The 16,938-nt window shown below is 53.3% G+C and overlaps 6 protein-coding genes across 6 annotated transcripts; 2 read left to right on the top strand and 4 right to left on the bottom strand.

Moving 5' to 3' along the window:
- Positions 1 to 139: 139 nt before the first annotated feature.
- Positions 140 to 1,225, bottom strand: QC763_101210 (uncharacterized protein; the record flags this gene model as incomplete). The annotated part of the gene is made up of 1 exon (XM_062906668.1): positions 140 to 1,225. One exon carries the CDS (start codon positions 1,223 to 1,225, stop codon positions 140 to 142), a length of 1,086 nt encoding a protein of 361 aa, XP_062769544.1.
- Positions 1,226 to 6,412: 5,187 nt separating this feature from the next.
- On the top strand, positions 6,413 to 7,173 carry QC763_101230 (uncharacterized protein). The gene is made up of 2 exons (XM_062906669.1): positions 6,413 to 6,686; positions 6,759 to 7,173. The coding sequence occupies exons 1-2, from the start codon at positions 6,585 to 6,587 to the stop codon at positions 6,912 to 6,914; spliced, it is 258 nt and encodes an 85-aa protein (XP_062769545.1). The 5' UTR covers positions 6,413 to 6,584; the 3' UTR covers positions 6,915 to 7,173.
- A 175-nt stretch (positions 7,174 to 7,348) lies between these two features.
- On the bottom strand, positions 7,349 to 8,905 carry QC763_101240 (uncharacterized protein; the record flags this gene model as incomplete). The annotated part of the gene is made up of 2 exons (XM_062906670.1): positions 8,293 to 8,905; positions 7,349 to 8,236 (listed from the first exon to the last, which is right to left on the bottom strand). The coding sequence occupies exons 1-2, from the start codon at positions 8,461 to 8,463 to the stop codon at positions 7,349 to 7,351; spliced, it is 1,059 nt and encodes a 352-aa protein (XP_062769546.1). The 5' UTR covers positions 8,464 to 8,905.
- A 973-nt stretch (positions 8,906 to 9,878) lies between these two features.
- Positions 9,879 to 11,054, bottom strand: QC763_101250 (uncharacterized protein; the record flags this gene model as incomplete). Its single annotated transcript, XM_062906671.1, has 1 exon — positions 9,879 to 11,054. One exon carries the CDS (start codon positions 11,052 to 11,054, stop codon positions 9,879 to 9,881), a length of 1,176 nt encoding a protein of 391 aa, XP_062769547.1.
- Positions 11,055 to 13,332: 2,278 nt separating this feature from the next.
- QC763_101260 (uncharacterized protein) lies at positions 13,333 to 15,195 on the top strand (the record flags this gene model as incomplete). Its single annotated transcript, XM_062906672.1, has 1 exon — positions 13,333 to 15,195. One exon carries the CDS (start codon positions 13,333 to 13,335, stop codon positions 15,193 to 15,195), a length of 1,863 nt encoding a protein of 620 aa, XP_062769548.1.
- Positions 15,196 to 15,605: 410 nt separating this feature from the next.
- QC763_101270 (uncharacterized protein) lies at positions 15,606 to 16,685 on the bottom strand (the record flags this gene model as incomplete). The annotated part of the gene is made up of 2 exons (XM_062906673.1): positions 16,185 to 16,685; positions 15,606 to 16,093 (listed from the first exon to the last, which is right to left on the bottom strand). The coding sequence occupies exons 1-2, from the start codon at positions 16,321 to 16,323 to the stop codon at positions 15,606 to 15,608; spliced, it is 627 nt and encodes a 208-aa protein (XP_062769549.1). The 5' UTR covers positions 16,324 to 16,685.
- Positions 16,686 to 16,938: the final 253 nt, after the last annotated feature.

Below are 16,938 nucleotides of genomic sequence, written 5' to 3' on the forward strand. Positions count from 1 at the left end.
GCCGGTTTTGCTTGTACGCATTTGGTGTTATTCTGACAGATTAAGGAAAGGCACAACTACCATGTCAAAAATCTGTATTAAAAGCTTCTACTATTTCCTATCCAATACCAGCTCAGACAGACGCTATCCCATCAACCCCCTACTTGAACTGTAGAGTACCGTTGGCGTTTCCTATCCGCTCATCCAGATTGAGGGAGCTGCTGACCCAGCAGCCATCACCTCTGCGAAGCTCAGCAACCAGTCTCTTGCCGCAGTCCTCAAGGCGCACATTTCTCGCCGAAGAACCAAAGTTGCCGCCAGCCTGGCCGCCCTGGCTACCACCTCCAGGAAGCTTGATCACTTGACCGGGGTGGATCAAATCGGGGTTCTGGAGGCAGTTGATCTTGGCCAGCTCTTGCCAGTTGGTACCGTGACGCTGGGCAATGTCGCGGAGGGTGTCGCCGGGCTGAACAGTCACGCTGCTGGGCTTGTTGCCGCAACTGTTGATGTTGGCGCCGCCAGAAGTCCAGCGGAAGTTGCCGTTGCTGTTCTCGATGATCTTGTTCAGGCTGATGCTGGTGGGCTGGTAGGAGCCATCAAGACGGCGGCACTCGCAGTGCAGCATGAACTCGCCGTGGGCGTCCAAGCGGATATCTTTGGCGGAACCACTGAAGTTGCCGCCATGGCTAACACCGTGATCGCGAGGCTGGTTGCTGTGATGGTGTTGCTGATGTTGCTGTGGCTGAGAAGCGCGTCTCCGGTCCTCCTCCTCTCTTCTGCGCCTGTCCTCCTCGTCCCTGCGCTTGCGGTCCTCGTCATCTCTCCTCCTTCTGTCGTCATCCTCCTTCCGTCTCTTCTCGTCCTCCTCTCTCTTCCTCTTCTCCTCCTCCTCGCGGCGGATCCTGTCCTCTTCCTCCTTCTTCTTCTTCTCCTTCTCTTCGTCCTTCTTGTCCTTCCAGTCCTCAACACCGTCCTGCAGCTTGTGGCCGGCAACTGCACCGGCAACAGCGCCGAGGACGGTGCTCAGCTTGCTATGGCCGGTCTTGCCGCCAATCTTGTTACCACCGAAACCACCGGCGATACCACCACCAACGGCGCCGAGGAAGCCACGCTCCTGTTGATCGCCATGTTGTTGGTTGCTGCCTTGGTAGTGCTGTTGGGTCTGTTGGGCAGCAGCGGCGTAGTAAGAGGCAGCTTCGCCCTGGACATTGCTGCCCTGGTTGTTGTTGTTGTTGTGGTAGCTCATGGTGAAGGTTTCTGGTGAGTCTGATGGGGCGGTCTGTGTGTAGTTGATGTCTTCAGAGGGGGAAATAGGGCAAAGGCCGCAAGGTGATGAGGTTTTGTGTGGATGTTTGTGTGAGGATATCGAGGCAAGGTCGGTCCAAGACTACAGCTTATATAGACCAACAGTTCGCAATGGGGTCATCTTGAGCGGTCGTCGGACTTTGAGGACCCTTGTGGTCCAGACCTCACCGCACCGCCGCAAGCACTGGCCACTTGCCGCCGCTCGAGTCGGACGAAACAGTCGCGGTCCCACTCCGGGGCCCACTTGGGTTCTGCTTCGCCTGGCTTTCGTCGATCCAAGTCGCCAGACCGCCGAGATCGTGGACACGCGCCACGCGTATCAAAGGCTTAGCCAAACCTTGGCTGCCGTGTTAGCCGTTCCGCCCGACGGTTACCTCCGTCCGAGTGGCGATCGGGGCCCAGGATCGTCCCCGGACGATGCGGAGCGGCGGGGTCCAACTGTGGAGTTGGGCTGCCGTCGTACGATCCCTTTCAGCTTGGTGCCTCAACACCAAGCATTTGGGTCCTGCGTGAGCATTGCTGTCGTGTTTCCGTGAGAGGCCTTCGGTTTCTCCGAGTGACTCTGGATGAACCTAAGGTTTAAGCTGTTGACAGGTTGTAGAACACGTGCATCTGAATCAGCCACCATCCGGCACCCAGGTAGTACTGAAACCCAGGTAGTACTGGGCAGAAGGATGCGTGTAATTTCTTGTCTTTGTGCTTTACTGATAGGAATGAAGATGGGAGAGGTCGCCTGTAAGGGCGACAACCCTCTCCAGCTACAAGAAATCAGGGGATGGAGATGTTCAAGGTGACCGTTTTCTATCGAGCAAGGTCACTGTGAGCCCAAATAAGCAGATGAAAAAAAGGCGGTGATAGGTAATCTACAGAAAATAGCAAAATTTATAGAGTACCTATGCGCGAAAGCAGGAACTGCCTAAGCAAACCAAGCCCTATGACCAATACATGCTTGGGTTTGGGTTACTAACCTAAGGTGGGCGGCAATTGCTCACCACGTTTTCTCCCACCTTGTTGAAGCGGACCTGATGTTTGCAGTATCCACATGGGAAGCATCTGGTCATACACAGCTGGCTCGTTGTCAGGGTCGTCATGAAGAAATTCGCTATACTCCTTCAAAAGCTCATCCTTGACTTTCTTCGCACTGTTCAGCTGCTTTGCTGCATCATCAGGCCGCGACAAAGCAGTCAACACCTTTGAGTACCAATACTGAGCTCGAGCCACACCTTCAGTTGTCCAGTTGCTTCGATAGTGCCTATTGAGACAGCACTCAAACTCTTGCCTGTTCTTGGGGTCAGTATAAGGCAACATGCAGTAGACCAAGGCAACCTGAGGTGTGTATCATTCACTTGCTCAACTTCAGCATTGCGACCTTCTAGATGCAGAAGTATTCCCACTACCTCATGGCTCTTAAGTGTAAATTGGTCATTCTTCCCACACACTTCAATCCTTGCCTCGAGCACTTTTTGATGTTCATCAAGGGCTTCCGGTACCCTCCCAGCATTGAACAACAAACATGCCAGGTCATAACGGGAAATTAAGGCTGTTGAGTCTTCCCCGCCAGCATGGGCCTCCTCCAATTCCATTGCCTTGCGAGAAAACGCGATAGCTTAGTCTTGATGGCCTTCTGCTATCAAGACGTGGCCAAGATGGTGGTAGTACTTTGAGTACTCGAAAGGGTATTCGTCTTCGGGGCCCCATTTTTTGTAGATCAATAGCTCCTCCATGATTTCGCGTGTTTTCTCAAACTGGCCGCGTTGCAGGTAGGCACAAGCAAGGTCCCCTTTTGGGTTTCCCCACCGGATCTGATCCTCGACTGTTACCTTTTTGGGAGGGATGCTGGCCAGTTCTTCTTCCCGCAGCGTGAGCAGTACTTGACGATGCTCCAAACTTACCCCACATCGACTGACACTGATGCAGTCGGCCAATCTTCCAGTAACAAGATAAATGTCACTAATGAGAGTCTTACATTCTGCACTCTCTCCAACCGAGGTTGGCTGTTTCTTGATAATCTCATCGGCTGTCTTCATAGCCAAGTCACTCTCTGATCTGCCCCGTATGCCAAAGGAAGCATCCAATGTTGGACAGCATTTTGGCAAACTCAAGGTCGAAATCAATGGGAGGCTCAGGCTAAAGTGAGTTTCGCCGCAATGCGAGTACCTGGGGTACGTATCGGGTGAACTCGGGCCATATCTTCTTTTCCTTCTGGGCCAGGCGTGATGCTTGTGGCGGTACTGCGTTCAGCATGGCAATGACTTCCATGCATACTGTGGCCCGGAGTGAAGCGTCCTCGTTTTTGGCTAGGCCGTCCAGCAAGTTCATCTGCAGAGAACGGTGGATTTCGAGTTGATGCCCACCGTCCCCTTCTTGTCTTTTGACGAGCTGTCGGAGACCTAGGTCACGTCGTATTGAAAGATACTTCTCCTCGTCGTTCAAGAACTGAAGAGATGGTAAGCCATGTCCTGCCGAGTATCTGAGAAGCGTTTCCGGTATACCATGAAGACTGAGGAATGCCAAGATATGTAGGAAGTGACGAGACTGTTTGCTGATCTTGGACAAGGCAAGGTCGAAGACGATTGACAATTTCCTCTCATGATTGCGTAGAGTTTCTGTGCCAGAGCTTGCCCAAATCTGTCATGTCTTCTGAAGGCTTTTGAATATCTCGACCATCGAGGACGATGAGAACTTCTGGTACCCTGCGACCGTGACAATAGCTAGTGGTAAGCCTCCGACCCAGGTACAAATCTCATGAGCTATACCATTCTCTTCCTCGTCCTTGGCACTGTCTTCCCAGGCCGTGAATTACAATGCATGCAGGATTCTCACTCTGGGACGATCTTCGAGTCATGAAATAATCATGAATATCTTGCATTGTGTCTTCGCGACCCACAAAAGAAGGATTCGGGGACCGGGTGATGTTGGTCACTAGGGAGGGCACATCATGGCTGCTTGAAGAAGTTGTTGGCCGACCCTCTTGCGCGCCCAGCTGCAGCCAAAGGATGGGGGCATTTATCCCATCTGCTGAAACTTTGAAAACACATCTCCCTGAGGACGTATCCTACTTGTCTGCCTCTGTAACACCACATGCCACTTGTACCGTTCCAAAGCCCAATTCACTTACGCAAGCCCAATCTGACGTCGTGCCAAATGCCCCTTGTCCGATATTTCTCTTCCTTTGAGGAGTTGAGTTTCTTTCCATCTAATTCTCGTCCTGCGGGATGCCAACTCCACCTTCGTGCTAACGGATTCTTTCGAGATAACAACCTCTTCCACCATTCCTCACACGAACCTAGCGCCGATGGCTCTTTTCTGCCATCTCCCCGGCACACTACGTCAATTCCCCCCTCTCTTCCGACGTACCCCGAAGATCCCAGCCGCCCGCAAACATACGATGAAAGCAGCAACCGAGTGCTCCCGTCTGCAAGAGTTGACTCCCTCCATCCTTGAGATCCTACATATATCCGGGGCTGCTGGAGCTTCCGTTGGCGTTCTCGACGGTCAAACAAACCAACTGCATGTCGCTGGCTACGGGTATCGCGATGTACAGGCTGAGTTCGTTCCAAATGAGCATACGGTTTACCACCTTGCCTCTCTCCCGAAACGCTTCACGGCAGCCGCTATTGCTCTGTTAGTAGCCGATGGAAAATTGGCATTCGGAGACCGCATGTGTGATATCATTCCAGGCTTCCACCATGCAAACGGCCCAATCAATTATCAAAGCACGTTACTTGATTTCCTCTCCCATCGAACCGGCCTTGCAAGCAAGAACGCACTGTGGCAGCAAGATGGACCTGGGATTTTACTCGGTGAGAACGACACGCTACCAATGGTCTCCTATATGGAGGCCGCTCAACCGTTGGGGGAGCAACGGACTTACGGTAACTTCTGCTACGACATTTTAGCAAACTTCATTACCTCTGCGTCAGGATAGTCCTGGGGCGAGTTCGTTACTTCTCGAATACTTCAACCGTTGAGCTTGCAAGACACAACGACGGCCGCTCACCCCCCAGAAGAAAATTGGGCTCGTGGATACATGCCTGGCCCGGATGGGACGTTCACGGGTGTTGGAAGACCCCAAATTTCTGAAGGGACCGTCCAACAAGCAGCCAATGGGGTGAAGAGTAATGTCAATGATCTCTTGGTGTATTATAAGGCTGTGTTGGATGCCTGGTGTTTGGAAACGGGGCAGTGGAATAAGCCAAGACCAGAACTTGCCACCGCTCAAGACCACATATACCCCTGGATTCCGACGCTGATGGACAATGGTATAGCGCAGGGTGGGCGATAGCGGAGCTTCCCGCGCCCTAGGGGAGCATCGGCACCAACGGCATGTTTCCTTCCGCCGATGCCACTGGTTGGACGCGGATGTAAGAGGGACACGAGTGACGACGACAAATCGAAGGGACCTACGGTTTGGTATCATAACGGCAGCCTCGTTGGCTTTTTCACCTCGGTTCATATCCTTCCCGAGACTGCGCCATCATCGTTGTACTTGTCAACTCCGTACCCAAAAACGATGCAGCCAACTGGGTGGGCCAACTTCTCTTGGAAACTTGGCTGGACGACTGTAGCGAGAAGAACGACTACGTTTCCCTGGCCGAGCAGAGCACCGCCGCCTACGATGACATGTGGGCTCGATGGCCAGACCTTGATGTGCTAACCTATGTCTTTCATTTTGGCACAGATGAGAAGGGTCATATCGAGACTCTCCGGTGGGAGCATGACCCTGATGTGCCGGGCGGTGAAACATTTGTGAAGAAATCCAATAAGACCCTCGATCATAGGGCGCGCACGGGGCTCTAATGAACGGTGAAGAGGTAGTGGTGTAAAACTGGGGTGGGATTGAAAGAGACATGGTAGATTCAGTATGTATACGTACCTGTTGCGATGACAGTAACTCTCAAACTGGCTGGAACGGTTTGTAGAAGAAGCAGTTATTATGTGTCCTCGAGGCGTACTAATCTTGTATTCTTCAATGTATTGATCACTTGGCGGCTAAGATGACCCGATCTTCATTTAACCGCACAAACAACATAGGGACCCGTAAATGACATGACAATTGAAACATGGTGAGGTGATGCCGAAAGGTTACCAATTCCGCACTTTCGATATGACATCATAGACATCATCCATCTGGTCGAACCACATAAAGCTCACCGCGCAGTAACACGTGTTTGCCTTCTGTGTGACTTCCAAAGACCAACCACAACAACCAAACAATTCTAAATACCATCAAGCTGTTTCCTCTCCCACTTTTCGTCCACGCCTAACACCCACGGAAAGAAACCTTACCTACCTACACAATGGCTCCCTCCCACAGCGAAGTATCCAACCGTCCCAAGAACGAGAACGACCACCTCGAGACAGGTCAGCAAATTGCCCACGGCTCCGCCGGCGACCAGAATGTTGGTCTTCCTCCCCCCCCCTTCTTGATTGTGCCCAAAGAGTAAGCTCGCTGACAAGTCCAAAAACAATAGCTCTCCCCGAAGGTCGCCCGTGCAGATAAGCAGGCTCCTGCACCTGAACACGAGCATGGGGCCGGAATTCCGGGTATGAATGCCAGTGGAGGCTCCAGTCAGGGGCTGTCGACGGGGCCGAATGCTGGTCAAGGGAAGGGACCGCTGAAGCCTTGAAGTGATTGGGCGCGCGGCTTCATTGGTGATGCTTCTAGGTCGTTAATAAAAGCCTTCATATTGACTTACTGGCTTGATTCATCACATCACTTTAATGTGCAGTGCGGCCTGACTGCAAGGGGGTTGTAAGATTGCGCAGTTGAGGGTTAATACGGACTGGGAACTTGGGACTTGGGATTTGGGAAATTTCCAACAAAGAGGTGTAAATTAGCTTAGCTCGCGGCCAGCGAGTAGGTTTGGCAGATAATTTGAAACAGTCGGGTTGAGCCAAGTATCGCGGTCTTCCACACGCATATGTTGGTAGAACGCGGAAGTGGTAATCATGTTGTCTTCTTCGCAAACATCTAGCAGTATCTTCCGTCTATCTCAAATCTCAAGGCCAAGAACTCAACAGCTGATAACCTAGAGACTCCAGGCGCCTGAAATTACATGATTTACAACTTCCTTTGTCTACCAAAGGTGTTAGGCCCTGGGGGCTTATTGTCCAACACGCCCTCAATCTCCTCTAACACATCAGGCGTTAGCTTCTCCAGCAGCTTCAACGCACCGATGTTGTCCTCCAACTGCTCAATCTTGGTAGCACCCAAGATAACCGTGCTAACATTGGGGTTCGAGGCAGCCCAAGCAAGCGCCAGCTGTGACACACTGCCTCCAAGACGCTCCGCAATCTTGGTCAACTTGCGCACCTTTTCAATCTTGGCCTGCCCAGCCTCGCTCTTGAGCTCCTTGACAGTATTCTCAAAGAAGGCCTTGTTGGTGGCAAAACGCGAGTCCTCGGGGATGCCATCATTGTACTTGCCAGTGAGGATGCCGCTGGCAAGAGGGGACCAGATGGTGGTGCCGTAGCCGTGGTGCTTGTACAGATCCGCGTACTCGACCTCGAAGCGCTCGCGGTGGAAGGCGTTGTATTGTGGCTGCTCGACAACGGGGGCGATGAGGTTGTGCTTCTCGGCCAATCTGATGGCATCGGTGATCTGAGCGGCGGACCACTCAGAGGTGCCCCAGTAATAGGCCAAGTTGAGGTTGCGGATCACCTGGGTGAAGGCCTCGACGATCTCGAGCATGGGAACGGTGGGATCGGGGCGGTGGGCAAAGACGACATCGACGTAGGGCTGCTGGAGGCGGGCAAGTGACGACTTGAGACCCTCGACGATGTGCTTGCGGGAGAGACCGCGGGTGTTTGGCTCCTTGCGACCAGTACCGAAGAAGACCTTGGTGGTGAGGACGTACTCATCGCGGGGCCAGGCGAGCTCCTTGAGAGCTTGTCCCATCTCGACTTCAGACTCGCCATTTGCATATGTCTCGGCCGTGTCGAAGGTTTGCTGACAAATCTGTTAGCCACCCCCTAACTAAACTCGTTTGCGAACTGTGAACTTACAATACCGTGATCCCAAGCAGTCTGGAGAATCTTCTTTACAATCTCTCCCTTCTGGGTGCCGCCGTATGTGAGCCACCCGCCAAGCGAGAAAAGAGAAACCTGCAACCCGGTGTTCCCAAGGTACCGGAACTTCATTTCCTTGGGATCATAGGCGCTTTGTACAACAGGCATGATGGGCAGATGTTTGATGGAGATTGGAGGAATGGTTTGACAATAAACGGGACAGAACTTGGGATGGAATAGGGATCAATTGGAAGCCAGATCATGGGCCCAGGAAGCATTTATGAACGGGTTAAGACCGAGATGAAGGCGGACTTTGGGGAGTTTATGACGAAAAGCCGCGGGGGGTGTTCTCCTCTTCTTTGCTGTTCCCGCTCAAGAGGAGAGCTCTCCCGCCCCAATTGTGGAGAGACCCCAATGATCGCAACAGCTATTGGCATTGTGACGACATCCATTGTTTTTTATCCGCCATCGGGCTTTCCTCTTTGCGCTTGGTTAGCTTGGAGCTAGGCCCAGGCAGTGGGGGTGCTCAACAACCGCCAAAGTTCCTGAGTGAGGTGGAGGGTGGTGGTGTGTGTCAAGCGCCTACTGCTTGGGCGTCGCAGGAGGGACCATTACCAATGGGAACTTTCTAGTATTTTATTTCTAGCTGCCGAGGCAGGCGGGCTGCTTTCTTCCTCTGGTGACCAGCATTCTCGAGGTTGGGAAGAAACATTGTCCCTGAACGACCCCGCGGCAGTGGGGAACCCCGCAGTTTGCTGATGGGGTGCATTCAATCGATGGTGGGGCATCTTAAATCCAGCCATCTTGTCGAGACATTGGTTGAGAACCCAAGTTGTGTCATGGGCATTATATTGCTTTCACCGGCCCGTGCTGTAACACACGATTTATATGTAACGCGATCGGGTTGACTATCTCCACATACAAAGGTGAAACGAGTACGCTGAGCACCGTCTTGCTGTCAAACGCCTTTCAACGAAAACAGGTGGGTGATGTCATACACTAGTGGCAGTCAACATTGTTTTCAACGGCGATGGGAAGCTGTGGCATCATGGGATCTGCGCTCCCCTCATCGTTGCAAGACAGCTACTATAGAGAGCATAATTGCTGCTATTCCACAGATTTCAAGCGACAAGACAGACAGAGGCTGCTATAAACTGTGGAGTGTTGAACGACCTAATGCCTACTTCACTTGCGAGGTTAGCATGAAAGAGAGCTGTGACGGCAAGGCTGCCTGCCTGCCAGCAGTGGCCTTGGCTCTTTGCATGACAATAAACATTAAGCATAACGGAGGGAGCCTAGAAAACGGCAAGAAACTTCACTGAAGAAATGTGTTAGTCGTATACATAACGGCGTAATGAACCGGTGGCCAAGGATCCGTCGCCGGTTTGGCAACGGAAAGGGAGCCGAGGAAACCACACAGAACATCGTACGCTGCCCAACACCGGTCGCGTTTGCAACAGGGTCAACAAGGCTGTAGAAGATGATTAAAGTCAATAAAGATGCATAAGTACATGTGGAGCATATGTACAGAGGGTATCGGTAAGTCCAACCACCAAATCTCCAACGCCAAAAACACCATTTCCTCAGCTCTCGCAGAATCTTCGTCCTCTTGGCTTTGGCCGAAGGGCATCTGACGATGGCTTTTGTATGCGAGTAAGCGACCCTGCCGGGCCCTTACGCTTTCGCTGAACCGGACTGCAGTCCCTCTTCCACCTTGTGCCCATACACTGAGCTGCACTTCTTGGATCGCGATGAAATAAATCATCGACTTCATGATCAACAAGAGGATGAGATCGTAATGGAGAGAGACTGCGGTGCCGTCGATGAGATAGGGTTGTTGCTGTTGTCTTCCTATCAAAGAAGACCTGCCCTTCTGCTTTTGGTGTGGCCATATCGGCATTATCGATATCCACCACGAAGGGTTGTACTGCCTTCCGGACGCGGTCAGTGAACGAGGTCGCTTCGGCCTCAACGCCACCCCTCTCAGCTGCTGAGGTGCCGGCGACGGTGGAAGCCGCTGGCGATTCCATGTCAGCAGACTCGGACCGTGGGCTGGGCTCATCATGATGTGTGTGAGAAACCGATCCGGCAAGATCGCAGCAATCGGGTTCGGACTCGGAGTATGAGAGGGTTCGTGATGGTGTCTCGTAGTCGCGATGATGATCGATCGGCGAATCGACGGATGAATCTGAACACATCGTCATAGAACGAGGCGAGGGAGGAAGTATTGAATCGTCGAGGTCGGTCGAGAACTCAAAGGGCTCGTCGGTCATGGGCACAAGACCGCCATCATCGTCATCAAAGAGAGAGCCTTGGGAGGGCGCAAGCGAGTCAACGCTGCTGTCCACCTCGGAAGAGGAGGACGAACCCTTATACCACGGGTGGTCGGGGGGAAGATAGCACGCAAAGTATCGGACGAGAGAGTCAAAACTCTTGGTTCGAAAGAGCTGAACTGCGTGCTGCCACTGGTCTTCACCGATTAGAGAAGGGTTGGCAATGATCTCGAATGCCGCTGACTCGAAGCAATCATTCAGTTCTCGCATGCGCTGTTGCTTGCGTTGGCGGAGTAGACTGTGGAACTCGTCGGCCGAACTTGCTTCGTTGGAGATTTCGGCCACATCGTGGTGAAAAGCCACAGGGTCGAGGAGGGGCAGGGGCACCGTGTTGTATTGATCGTGGAGCTTGGTGAAGAGGTCATCTCTCCTCAACCCAAACTTCCAATGGGGCCAGCTCCAACATGTGTCGGCGGGATCGTCCATCCTCGGGTGGCAGGAATGGTGGCAGCAGTCGGTGGAGGCGGGTCTGGAAGAGGAAGTGCTGTGGGTATGAGGTCGGAGTCGGGGGAGGGGGTCGAACGGAAGAGTGAACCAATACTGAGAACCGGGGACTGGGAGAGCTTGCTGGAATCGAAAGTGAGTCTTGCGTCGGCGCTGGAAGCCATCTAAGCACGGAGAATAGTAGAGTACATCGTGAGAGTTTAGTGTGGTAATTGTAGTGGTTTGAGCGCTGGACGACCGTGTCTCCAGGTGATGATGGCGTGAGGGTAATGGTGAGGATGAGGGAGAAGACGGAGCAGGGAGACACCGGGCGCTGGGGGGAGGTCGTCACAGAAAGGGTCTCGACGGCTTAGGTGCGACCGGGATGGGGGACCGTCAGGTGTTTGGAAAGAACGGCCGCAAGGGCTGATGTGTTGGATGCCCCAACTCGGAACAGTGGGAAAACTCATTGGCAGGTTGTGCTGCCTTCCAAGCCAATGAAGTGCATCATCTAAACAAAGGAGTGGGGCCCTGCCTGCACTTTGCTACCACACCGCCGCCTGCGACCAGCTTTGCCTGCATGTCGCTTGTTGCATCGCCCCCCGACAAGCCAATCAGTGCATTTCCAACTCATGCGGTCCTGCCGTTCAGCCAATCGCCAGCACAGTGTCCCGCCCGCCACACGTTCCACAGGCACTTTTCGTAATCAGCCTGCTGCTGGTGCCCGACCAAAGGATGGGAGTGAGTGCATCAATTTCCGTCATCATTCTCACTCATTTCTTGTCCATTTCCTCCTCCCACACTTCCTTGGTTTTCCATCACAAAAAACCGTGATGAGCGCCTTCCAAAACATCCAAGTGCCTCAAGCCTCGAGCCTTCTCAAATTTACAGCGGTTCACTCCCTCAACCTTTGGGACCGGCCGACATCATCTTGTTTGATTGAGAGCATGACTCCTTCCTTCCCTCTTGGTAATCCGCTCGCTCCTTTTGTGAGATCATGTCACCCCGGTTGGCATCGCCTCGCCTCCTCCCAAAGTTCTTCATGAACCCATCCATGATTCTCGTGATGCAGCTCGCCCTCACTCAGCCTGGGCAGATGACACTTTTCAGAAGGATGTGAGGGAGGTGGGGTGTGACGCTGACGTCTGAATCCCACGGGGGTGAAGATAGTACATAATTCTCTGCCCCGAGACATTTTCTCGTTCTCTGCATTAAGGAGGGGCAATATCCTGCACGACTGGTGCTCTGCGAATCACGATGCACACGGTCCCATACTTTTCTTGAGGCCAGCGTGGGCAAACAGTCCCATCATGTGCCACACCACTCAGACACAGGCCTCCTGAAGAAGATCACTGAGTGCCTACCTGAGGCCCAGATCGGAGAGGATCAGAACTGTCAGGCGCTGACGGCCGTCAACATACCATAACACCGAACTTTCCAGCCGCCAGACTTCTCTCGGGCCCGACAGACGCAATCCGTCAACGGATGGCTGAAAGCTTGGACAAGCCATCAGAGCCTCACTGTTAACTCAGGCCGTGAAGCCCTACCAAAAGGGACAGCATGGGCTGAAGCGACCCAGGGCGCTGGAACTGGCAAGTCGGCGTGCAGCCAGTTGCGGCCGGGATCATGGGCGAGGTATGGCTCTTGGAAGATGATGGCGGCATTTGACTGGCAAAGCTGACCGGGAATGACGGCGATTTAAACAAATCGATATCATCTGCCAGCCCTCTTCCAAGTCGAAAGAAGCATTCGGTCAACTACTGCACTAACACGGCAGCGCGCGCGAACAGGCGGACCGGTGCTAGGCACCCGCCGGACCGCTGCTTTTCTGAGAGCTTCGATGACTCCCTCCAATCACCTCGCGCCTGGTGAGGCTGATGCCCCAGCCAAATCCATCAGCAGGGCGCAAACCTCCAGCGCTCTTCCACCTTCACTGGTTCATCTGACTTTCACTGCACCGGTCATTCAGCAAAGATGGCTCCCCAGCCTTGAAACAATAACATATACACGGCCGAGAGGAATTGCTTCCTCTTATGCCGGCCTGTTGTTCGTCTTGATTTCGCAGTTTTCCTCTCGCTCGCTTTCACCCCACGATTTTATCTTGTCTGCAGCGCTGGAGAGCTTGCCGGCTCCCTCCTCTACCCTCTTTGCCTTCGTTCCATCTGCGCACATTTACGGTTACTCCAACCCCTTACTTTACAAGTGAACAGCTCTGTTAAACTCCGTGGGCCCGTTTCTTGCTTCCTTCCAACTATCAGACCCCAATTCATTGACTTGCGCCATGATTACCCCCAAGGCGGTCGCGGCGGCAGCGGCGGCCGATTCAAGGGGATTCTCGCAGGCTTCCGAGCAAAAGACCCAACCATTTTCACAATCCGAAATCCAAGCCCGTCTGGCTCGTTCCAGGATGGAGGAAGACCGCTCCATGTCTAGCACAGTTCCGCTGGACAATTTGGTGGTTCCCCAGGACAGAGATATCCGCATTCTAATGAGGCCCTTGGCGCGGGGTCGGTCCGTCAGTCCAGGCAACCACGAGAACTGCGAATGGCTCGCCCTGCACGCAGAGGTGACGGATGGCGGCGATGACACGAACCACAGCGTTTTGGCTGTCACGCAAACCCACAGGGACATCAAGTTTTCTGTCCGCGTTCCTGGCCAACGGCGCAACGACGAGCTCTGGTGCGAGCTGTACTTTGTTCCACACAGCAACGAACTAGTACTCCTTAACCGCTCCGAGGTGCCGTTCAAGCTATACCGTGTGTCACAGCAAGTGCCGGGCAGCCCCCGGGAGCACTTTGAACTCAAGCCTAATTTCACCAGGGCCCTCGCGCCGGGCACCTGGCGGATCAAAATCGACGACGCCGACATCCTGGACTTTCGTGTCCTGGAGAAGCGTGCGGCGAAGGCGCGCCTGCTCTCAAGCTCTTCAGTCTCGGATCTCTCGACCATCGACGGCCAGCTGGTACCCGTGACTAGGAAGCGGTCTTTTGACGACGATGACGATGACGAGCCTGCCACCCCTGAAAAGAACGAGAAGAGAATGCGTCCATCGGAGCCCGAGGATAAGAATGAGGACGGGGTCATAATGTTTCTTCCGGCCACAACCAACCCACTGGTCTTTCCGCTACCTGGGACTGGCAAAGAGATTTCTACATCCGACGGCCACCCCCTCTTGGACCTAGAGTCTGACGACGTCGTTGAGATTCCTGGCGTCAAGCTCCCAAGGGGCGGCGAGATTGACGAATACACCATCGCCAAGAGGGATCAGATCGCTACATCCAGTCTCTCTACTGTGTTTACTGCTGACCACTCTGATGTCCCAGATGGGGTCATTGTTGTCAAAGTCTTGAAGACACGGACCAACGCATTGCCCAATAACGAAGCCGCCATTGCCAAGAACGTGATCCGACAGGCCGACATCTGGCTTCGAGAGCTTCAGTACCAGGAAAATCTCGAGCACAAGAGCATTGTGCGGTTGTATGGTGGTGATGCCCGGTTTCTGTCCCTCTATATGGAGCATGTCGATGCGCGCGACCTCACCGCTAAGGGCACGTGGCGTGTTGCCAGTACAGACATGTTCAATGGCGATCGGTCAGACGCTTCCCGCATCCTGCGCGACATTGCAAGTGCTCTGCACTACATTCACAGCAAAGGCTTGGTGCATAACGACATCAAGCCAGGCAACATCTTGTACAGCAGGGACCGCGGAGCCGTACTGTGTGATCTGGGCTTGTCGACCAAAGCCCGCGACCCAGTTGCAGCTGGCACACCATGGTACGTCCCACCCGAGTTTATCGGTTTGAGGCAGCGCGGGCCCGCAAGTGATGTCTGGGCGCTGGGCGTGACAATGCTCTACGTCTTGGGCAAGATCACTTGGCCTGATGTTCGGGCCAACCAACGGCACCCGCGCCATTTGTACTGGATAATTGCGAAGCTCAACTCACGAGATCGCGGTCCTCAAAAGGAGGCCGTATCCAGGATGCGCGAGTGGCTCGGCGAGGTTACGAGTGCCCGCAACAGCCTGGACACACAAGACAAGCTTGAAAGGCTTGTTCATGGCATGTTATCACCGAACCCCAAGGAAAGAGCCACAATCAAGGACATCGCTGGCCACTTTCTTGCTGAGCAAGTGACCGAAAGATAGAGGGCCACGGTGGTCCTGTTTACAACCATGCCACAGCACCAATTTCATGTTTCGCTGTTACATGCAGTTTGGGCGTCCACGTGAAGCAGACTAGCACTGCGAAGTAAGTAAAAATCATGAAGCATACCTCAAAGGATAGCCAGTATGCGTCGAAAGATAGTCAGTGGGCGTCGAAAGATAGTCAGTGGGCGTCGAAAGATAGTCAGTGGGCGTCGAAAGATAGTCAGTGGGCGTCGAAAGATAGTCATCTTTTGAGGCATATTGACCATTTTTTAAGGACCATTAACTATCTTTTGACTCCTGCTTTCTTCAATCATGACATGTTTTACTAACGCATGACGCAGCAATCTAGGTTACCAACCACACTACCCATAGCGATATCTATCACGCCACGCTCACTGCGTCCACTATTATACGCTTAAACCGAATACAAATAGACCAGTCAGCGCGGCCACAATGGCCAATACGCCAACATTGACACCAACAACGGTCGACCCAGCAGTCTTTGTGCCCCCTATTTCAATAGCTGCCGCCGACACTCCTTCTGAAGTTTTGCAAGCATCACCACTCAACACTGTCGCGTTTTGCCTGAACCGGATATCGGCACAGTTGTACAATGACTGGCCTTTTTCGCCCAGCGTCACAACCTGAATGCTTGCGAGTGACCCATCCTGAATTGGCAAGTTGGCCGGGAGAGTCACCTTGGGGATGCACAAAGTGCCATTGCCTGTCGAGTTGAGGAACGGGTCGGTCAGACTGTAGTTGAAGTTGGCCACGTTCTCACCGAGGCCGAGGTTGACAAAGATATATGTCCACTCGTGGTGCAGATCGAGAACTAGGGAGCCGCCGTCAAGGGGCCAGTCAGTCACGTTGCCGAGGTCACCAGGGACACCGGCGCCTGTTTGGAAGCGGGGGATGGGTCAGCAATTTTCTTTGGGAGGAACAGAGACTTTGGAAGGGAGATAGGGAAGGGAAAGGAAACAACGAACATGGATATTCCCACTGGGAGTAGTTGCTTGTGGAGGCGCTGCCTAGGGTGTTGTCTCTCCAAGTAGGGTACTCGATGCCGAAGTGGGCGGTGGCGACCTGAGCGGATGCCAACAAGGCGAGAGCGGTGGTGAGGGCCATTCTTTTTCTGGGAGGGATATAAATATTGATGGACGGTTTCAAGTGATGGAGGGAGGATATATGATTGGAATATTCGAAGGAGTGGAGTATTTGACTGATGAAGGATGAGGATATGATGATGCTCCTGGAGAGATCACAAGGGGCAAATTCGTATGCCACGGATGGGGTTATATATTTGGGAGTTTCGGGACGATTTTTTTTCTGGAAGTGAATACAACAACTGATGGGTGGGATGGAACAAACGGCTGCAGAAGGATGGGAAGCACAAGCTTTGTTATACTTACTTCTCCCTCTGTTCCTTCCACCAACACCGAGCTGATGATGGGGAAGATGTCGACAGGGAAGAGGGGGCCAGCCTCACCGTAGCTAGCTGTATTTTTACTAGCCAATTCTCCCCCTTGGCCAATGACATATAGAGGATTACCCTGATATCTGAGCAAGTTTGATATCGCCATGTGCTTCTGATGTGTGTTCCCCTGCAAATGCATCCTGTTGTTGTCCTCGCTTCCATCCCTGTGGTTTGTTGATGCGGCCGAGCAGCAGGAACCCCACACTGCGGCGGCGAGTCCCTCGCTGCCAAGACCTGGGACTTGCCTTTTTGGGAGAGAACTGGCA

The sequence above is a fragment of the Podospora pseudopauciseta genome, chromosome 1, assembly GCF_035222475.1.
Source record: "Podospora pseudopauciseta strain CBS 411.78 chromosome 1, whole genome shotgun sequence".
Lineage (NCBI taxonomy): Eukaryota > Fungi > Ascomycota > Sordariomycetes > Sordariales > Podosporaceae > Podospora > Podospora pseudopauciseta.

Bases quoted from the DNA above. Each gene is read 5' to 3' on its own strand.
- QC763_101230 (XM_062906669.1), top strand. From the start codon at position 6,585: ATGGCTCCCTCCCACAGCGAAGTATCCAACCGTCCCAAGAACGAGAAC. The intron at 6,687-6,758 runs GTTGGTCTTCCT...CAAAAACAATAG, and splicing joins GCTCCGCCGGCGACCAGAAT to CTCTCCCCGAAGGTCGCCCG.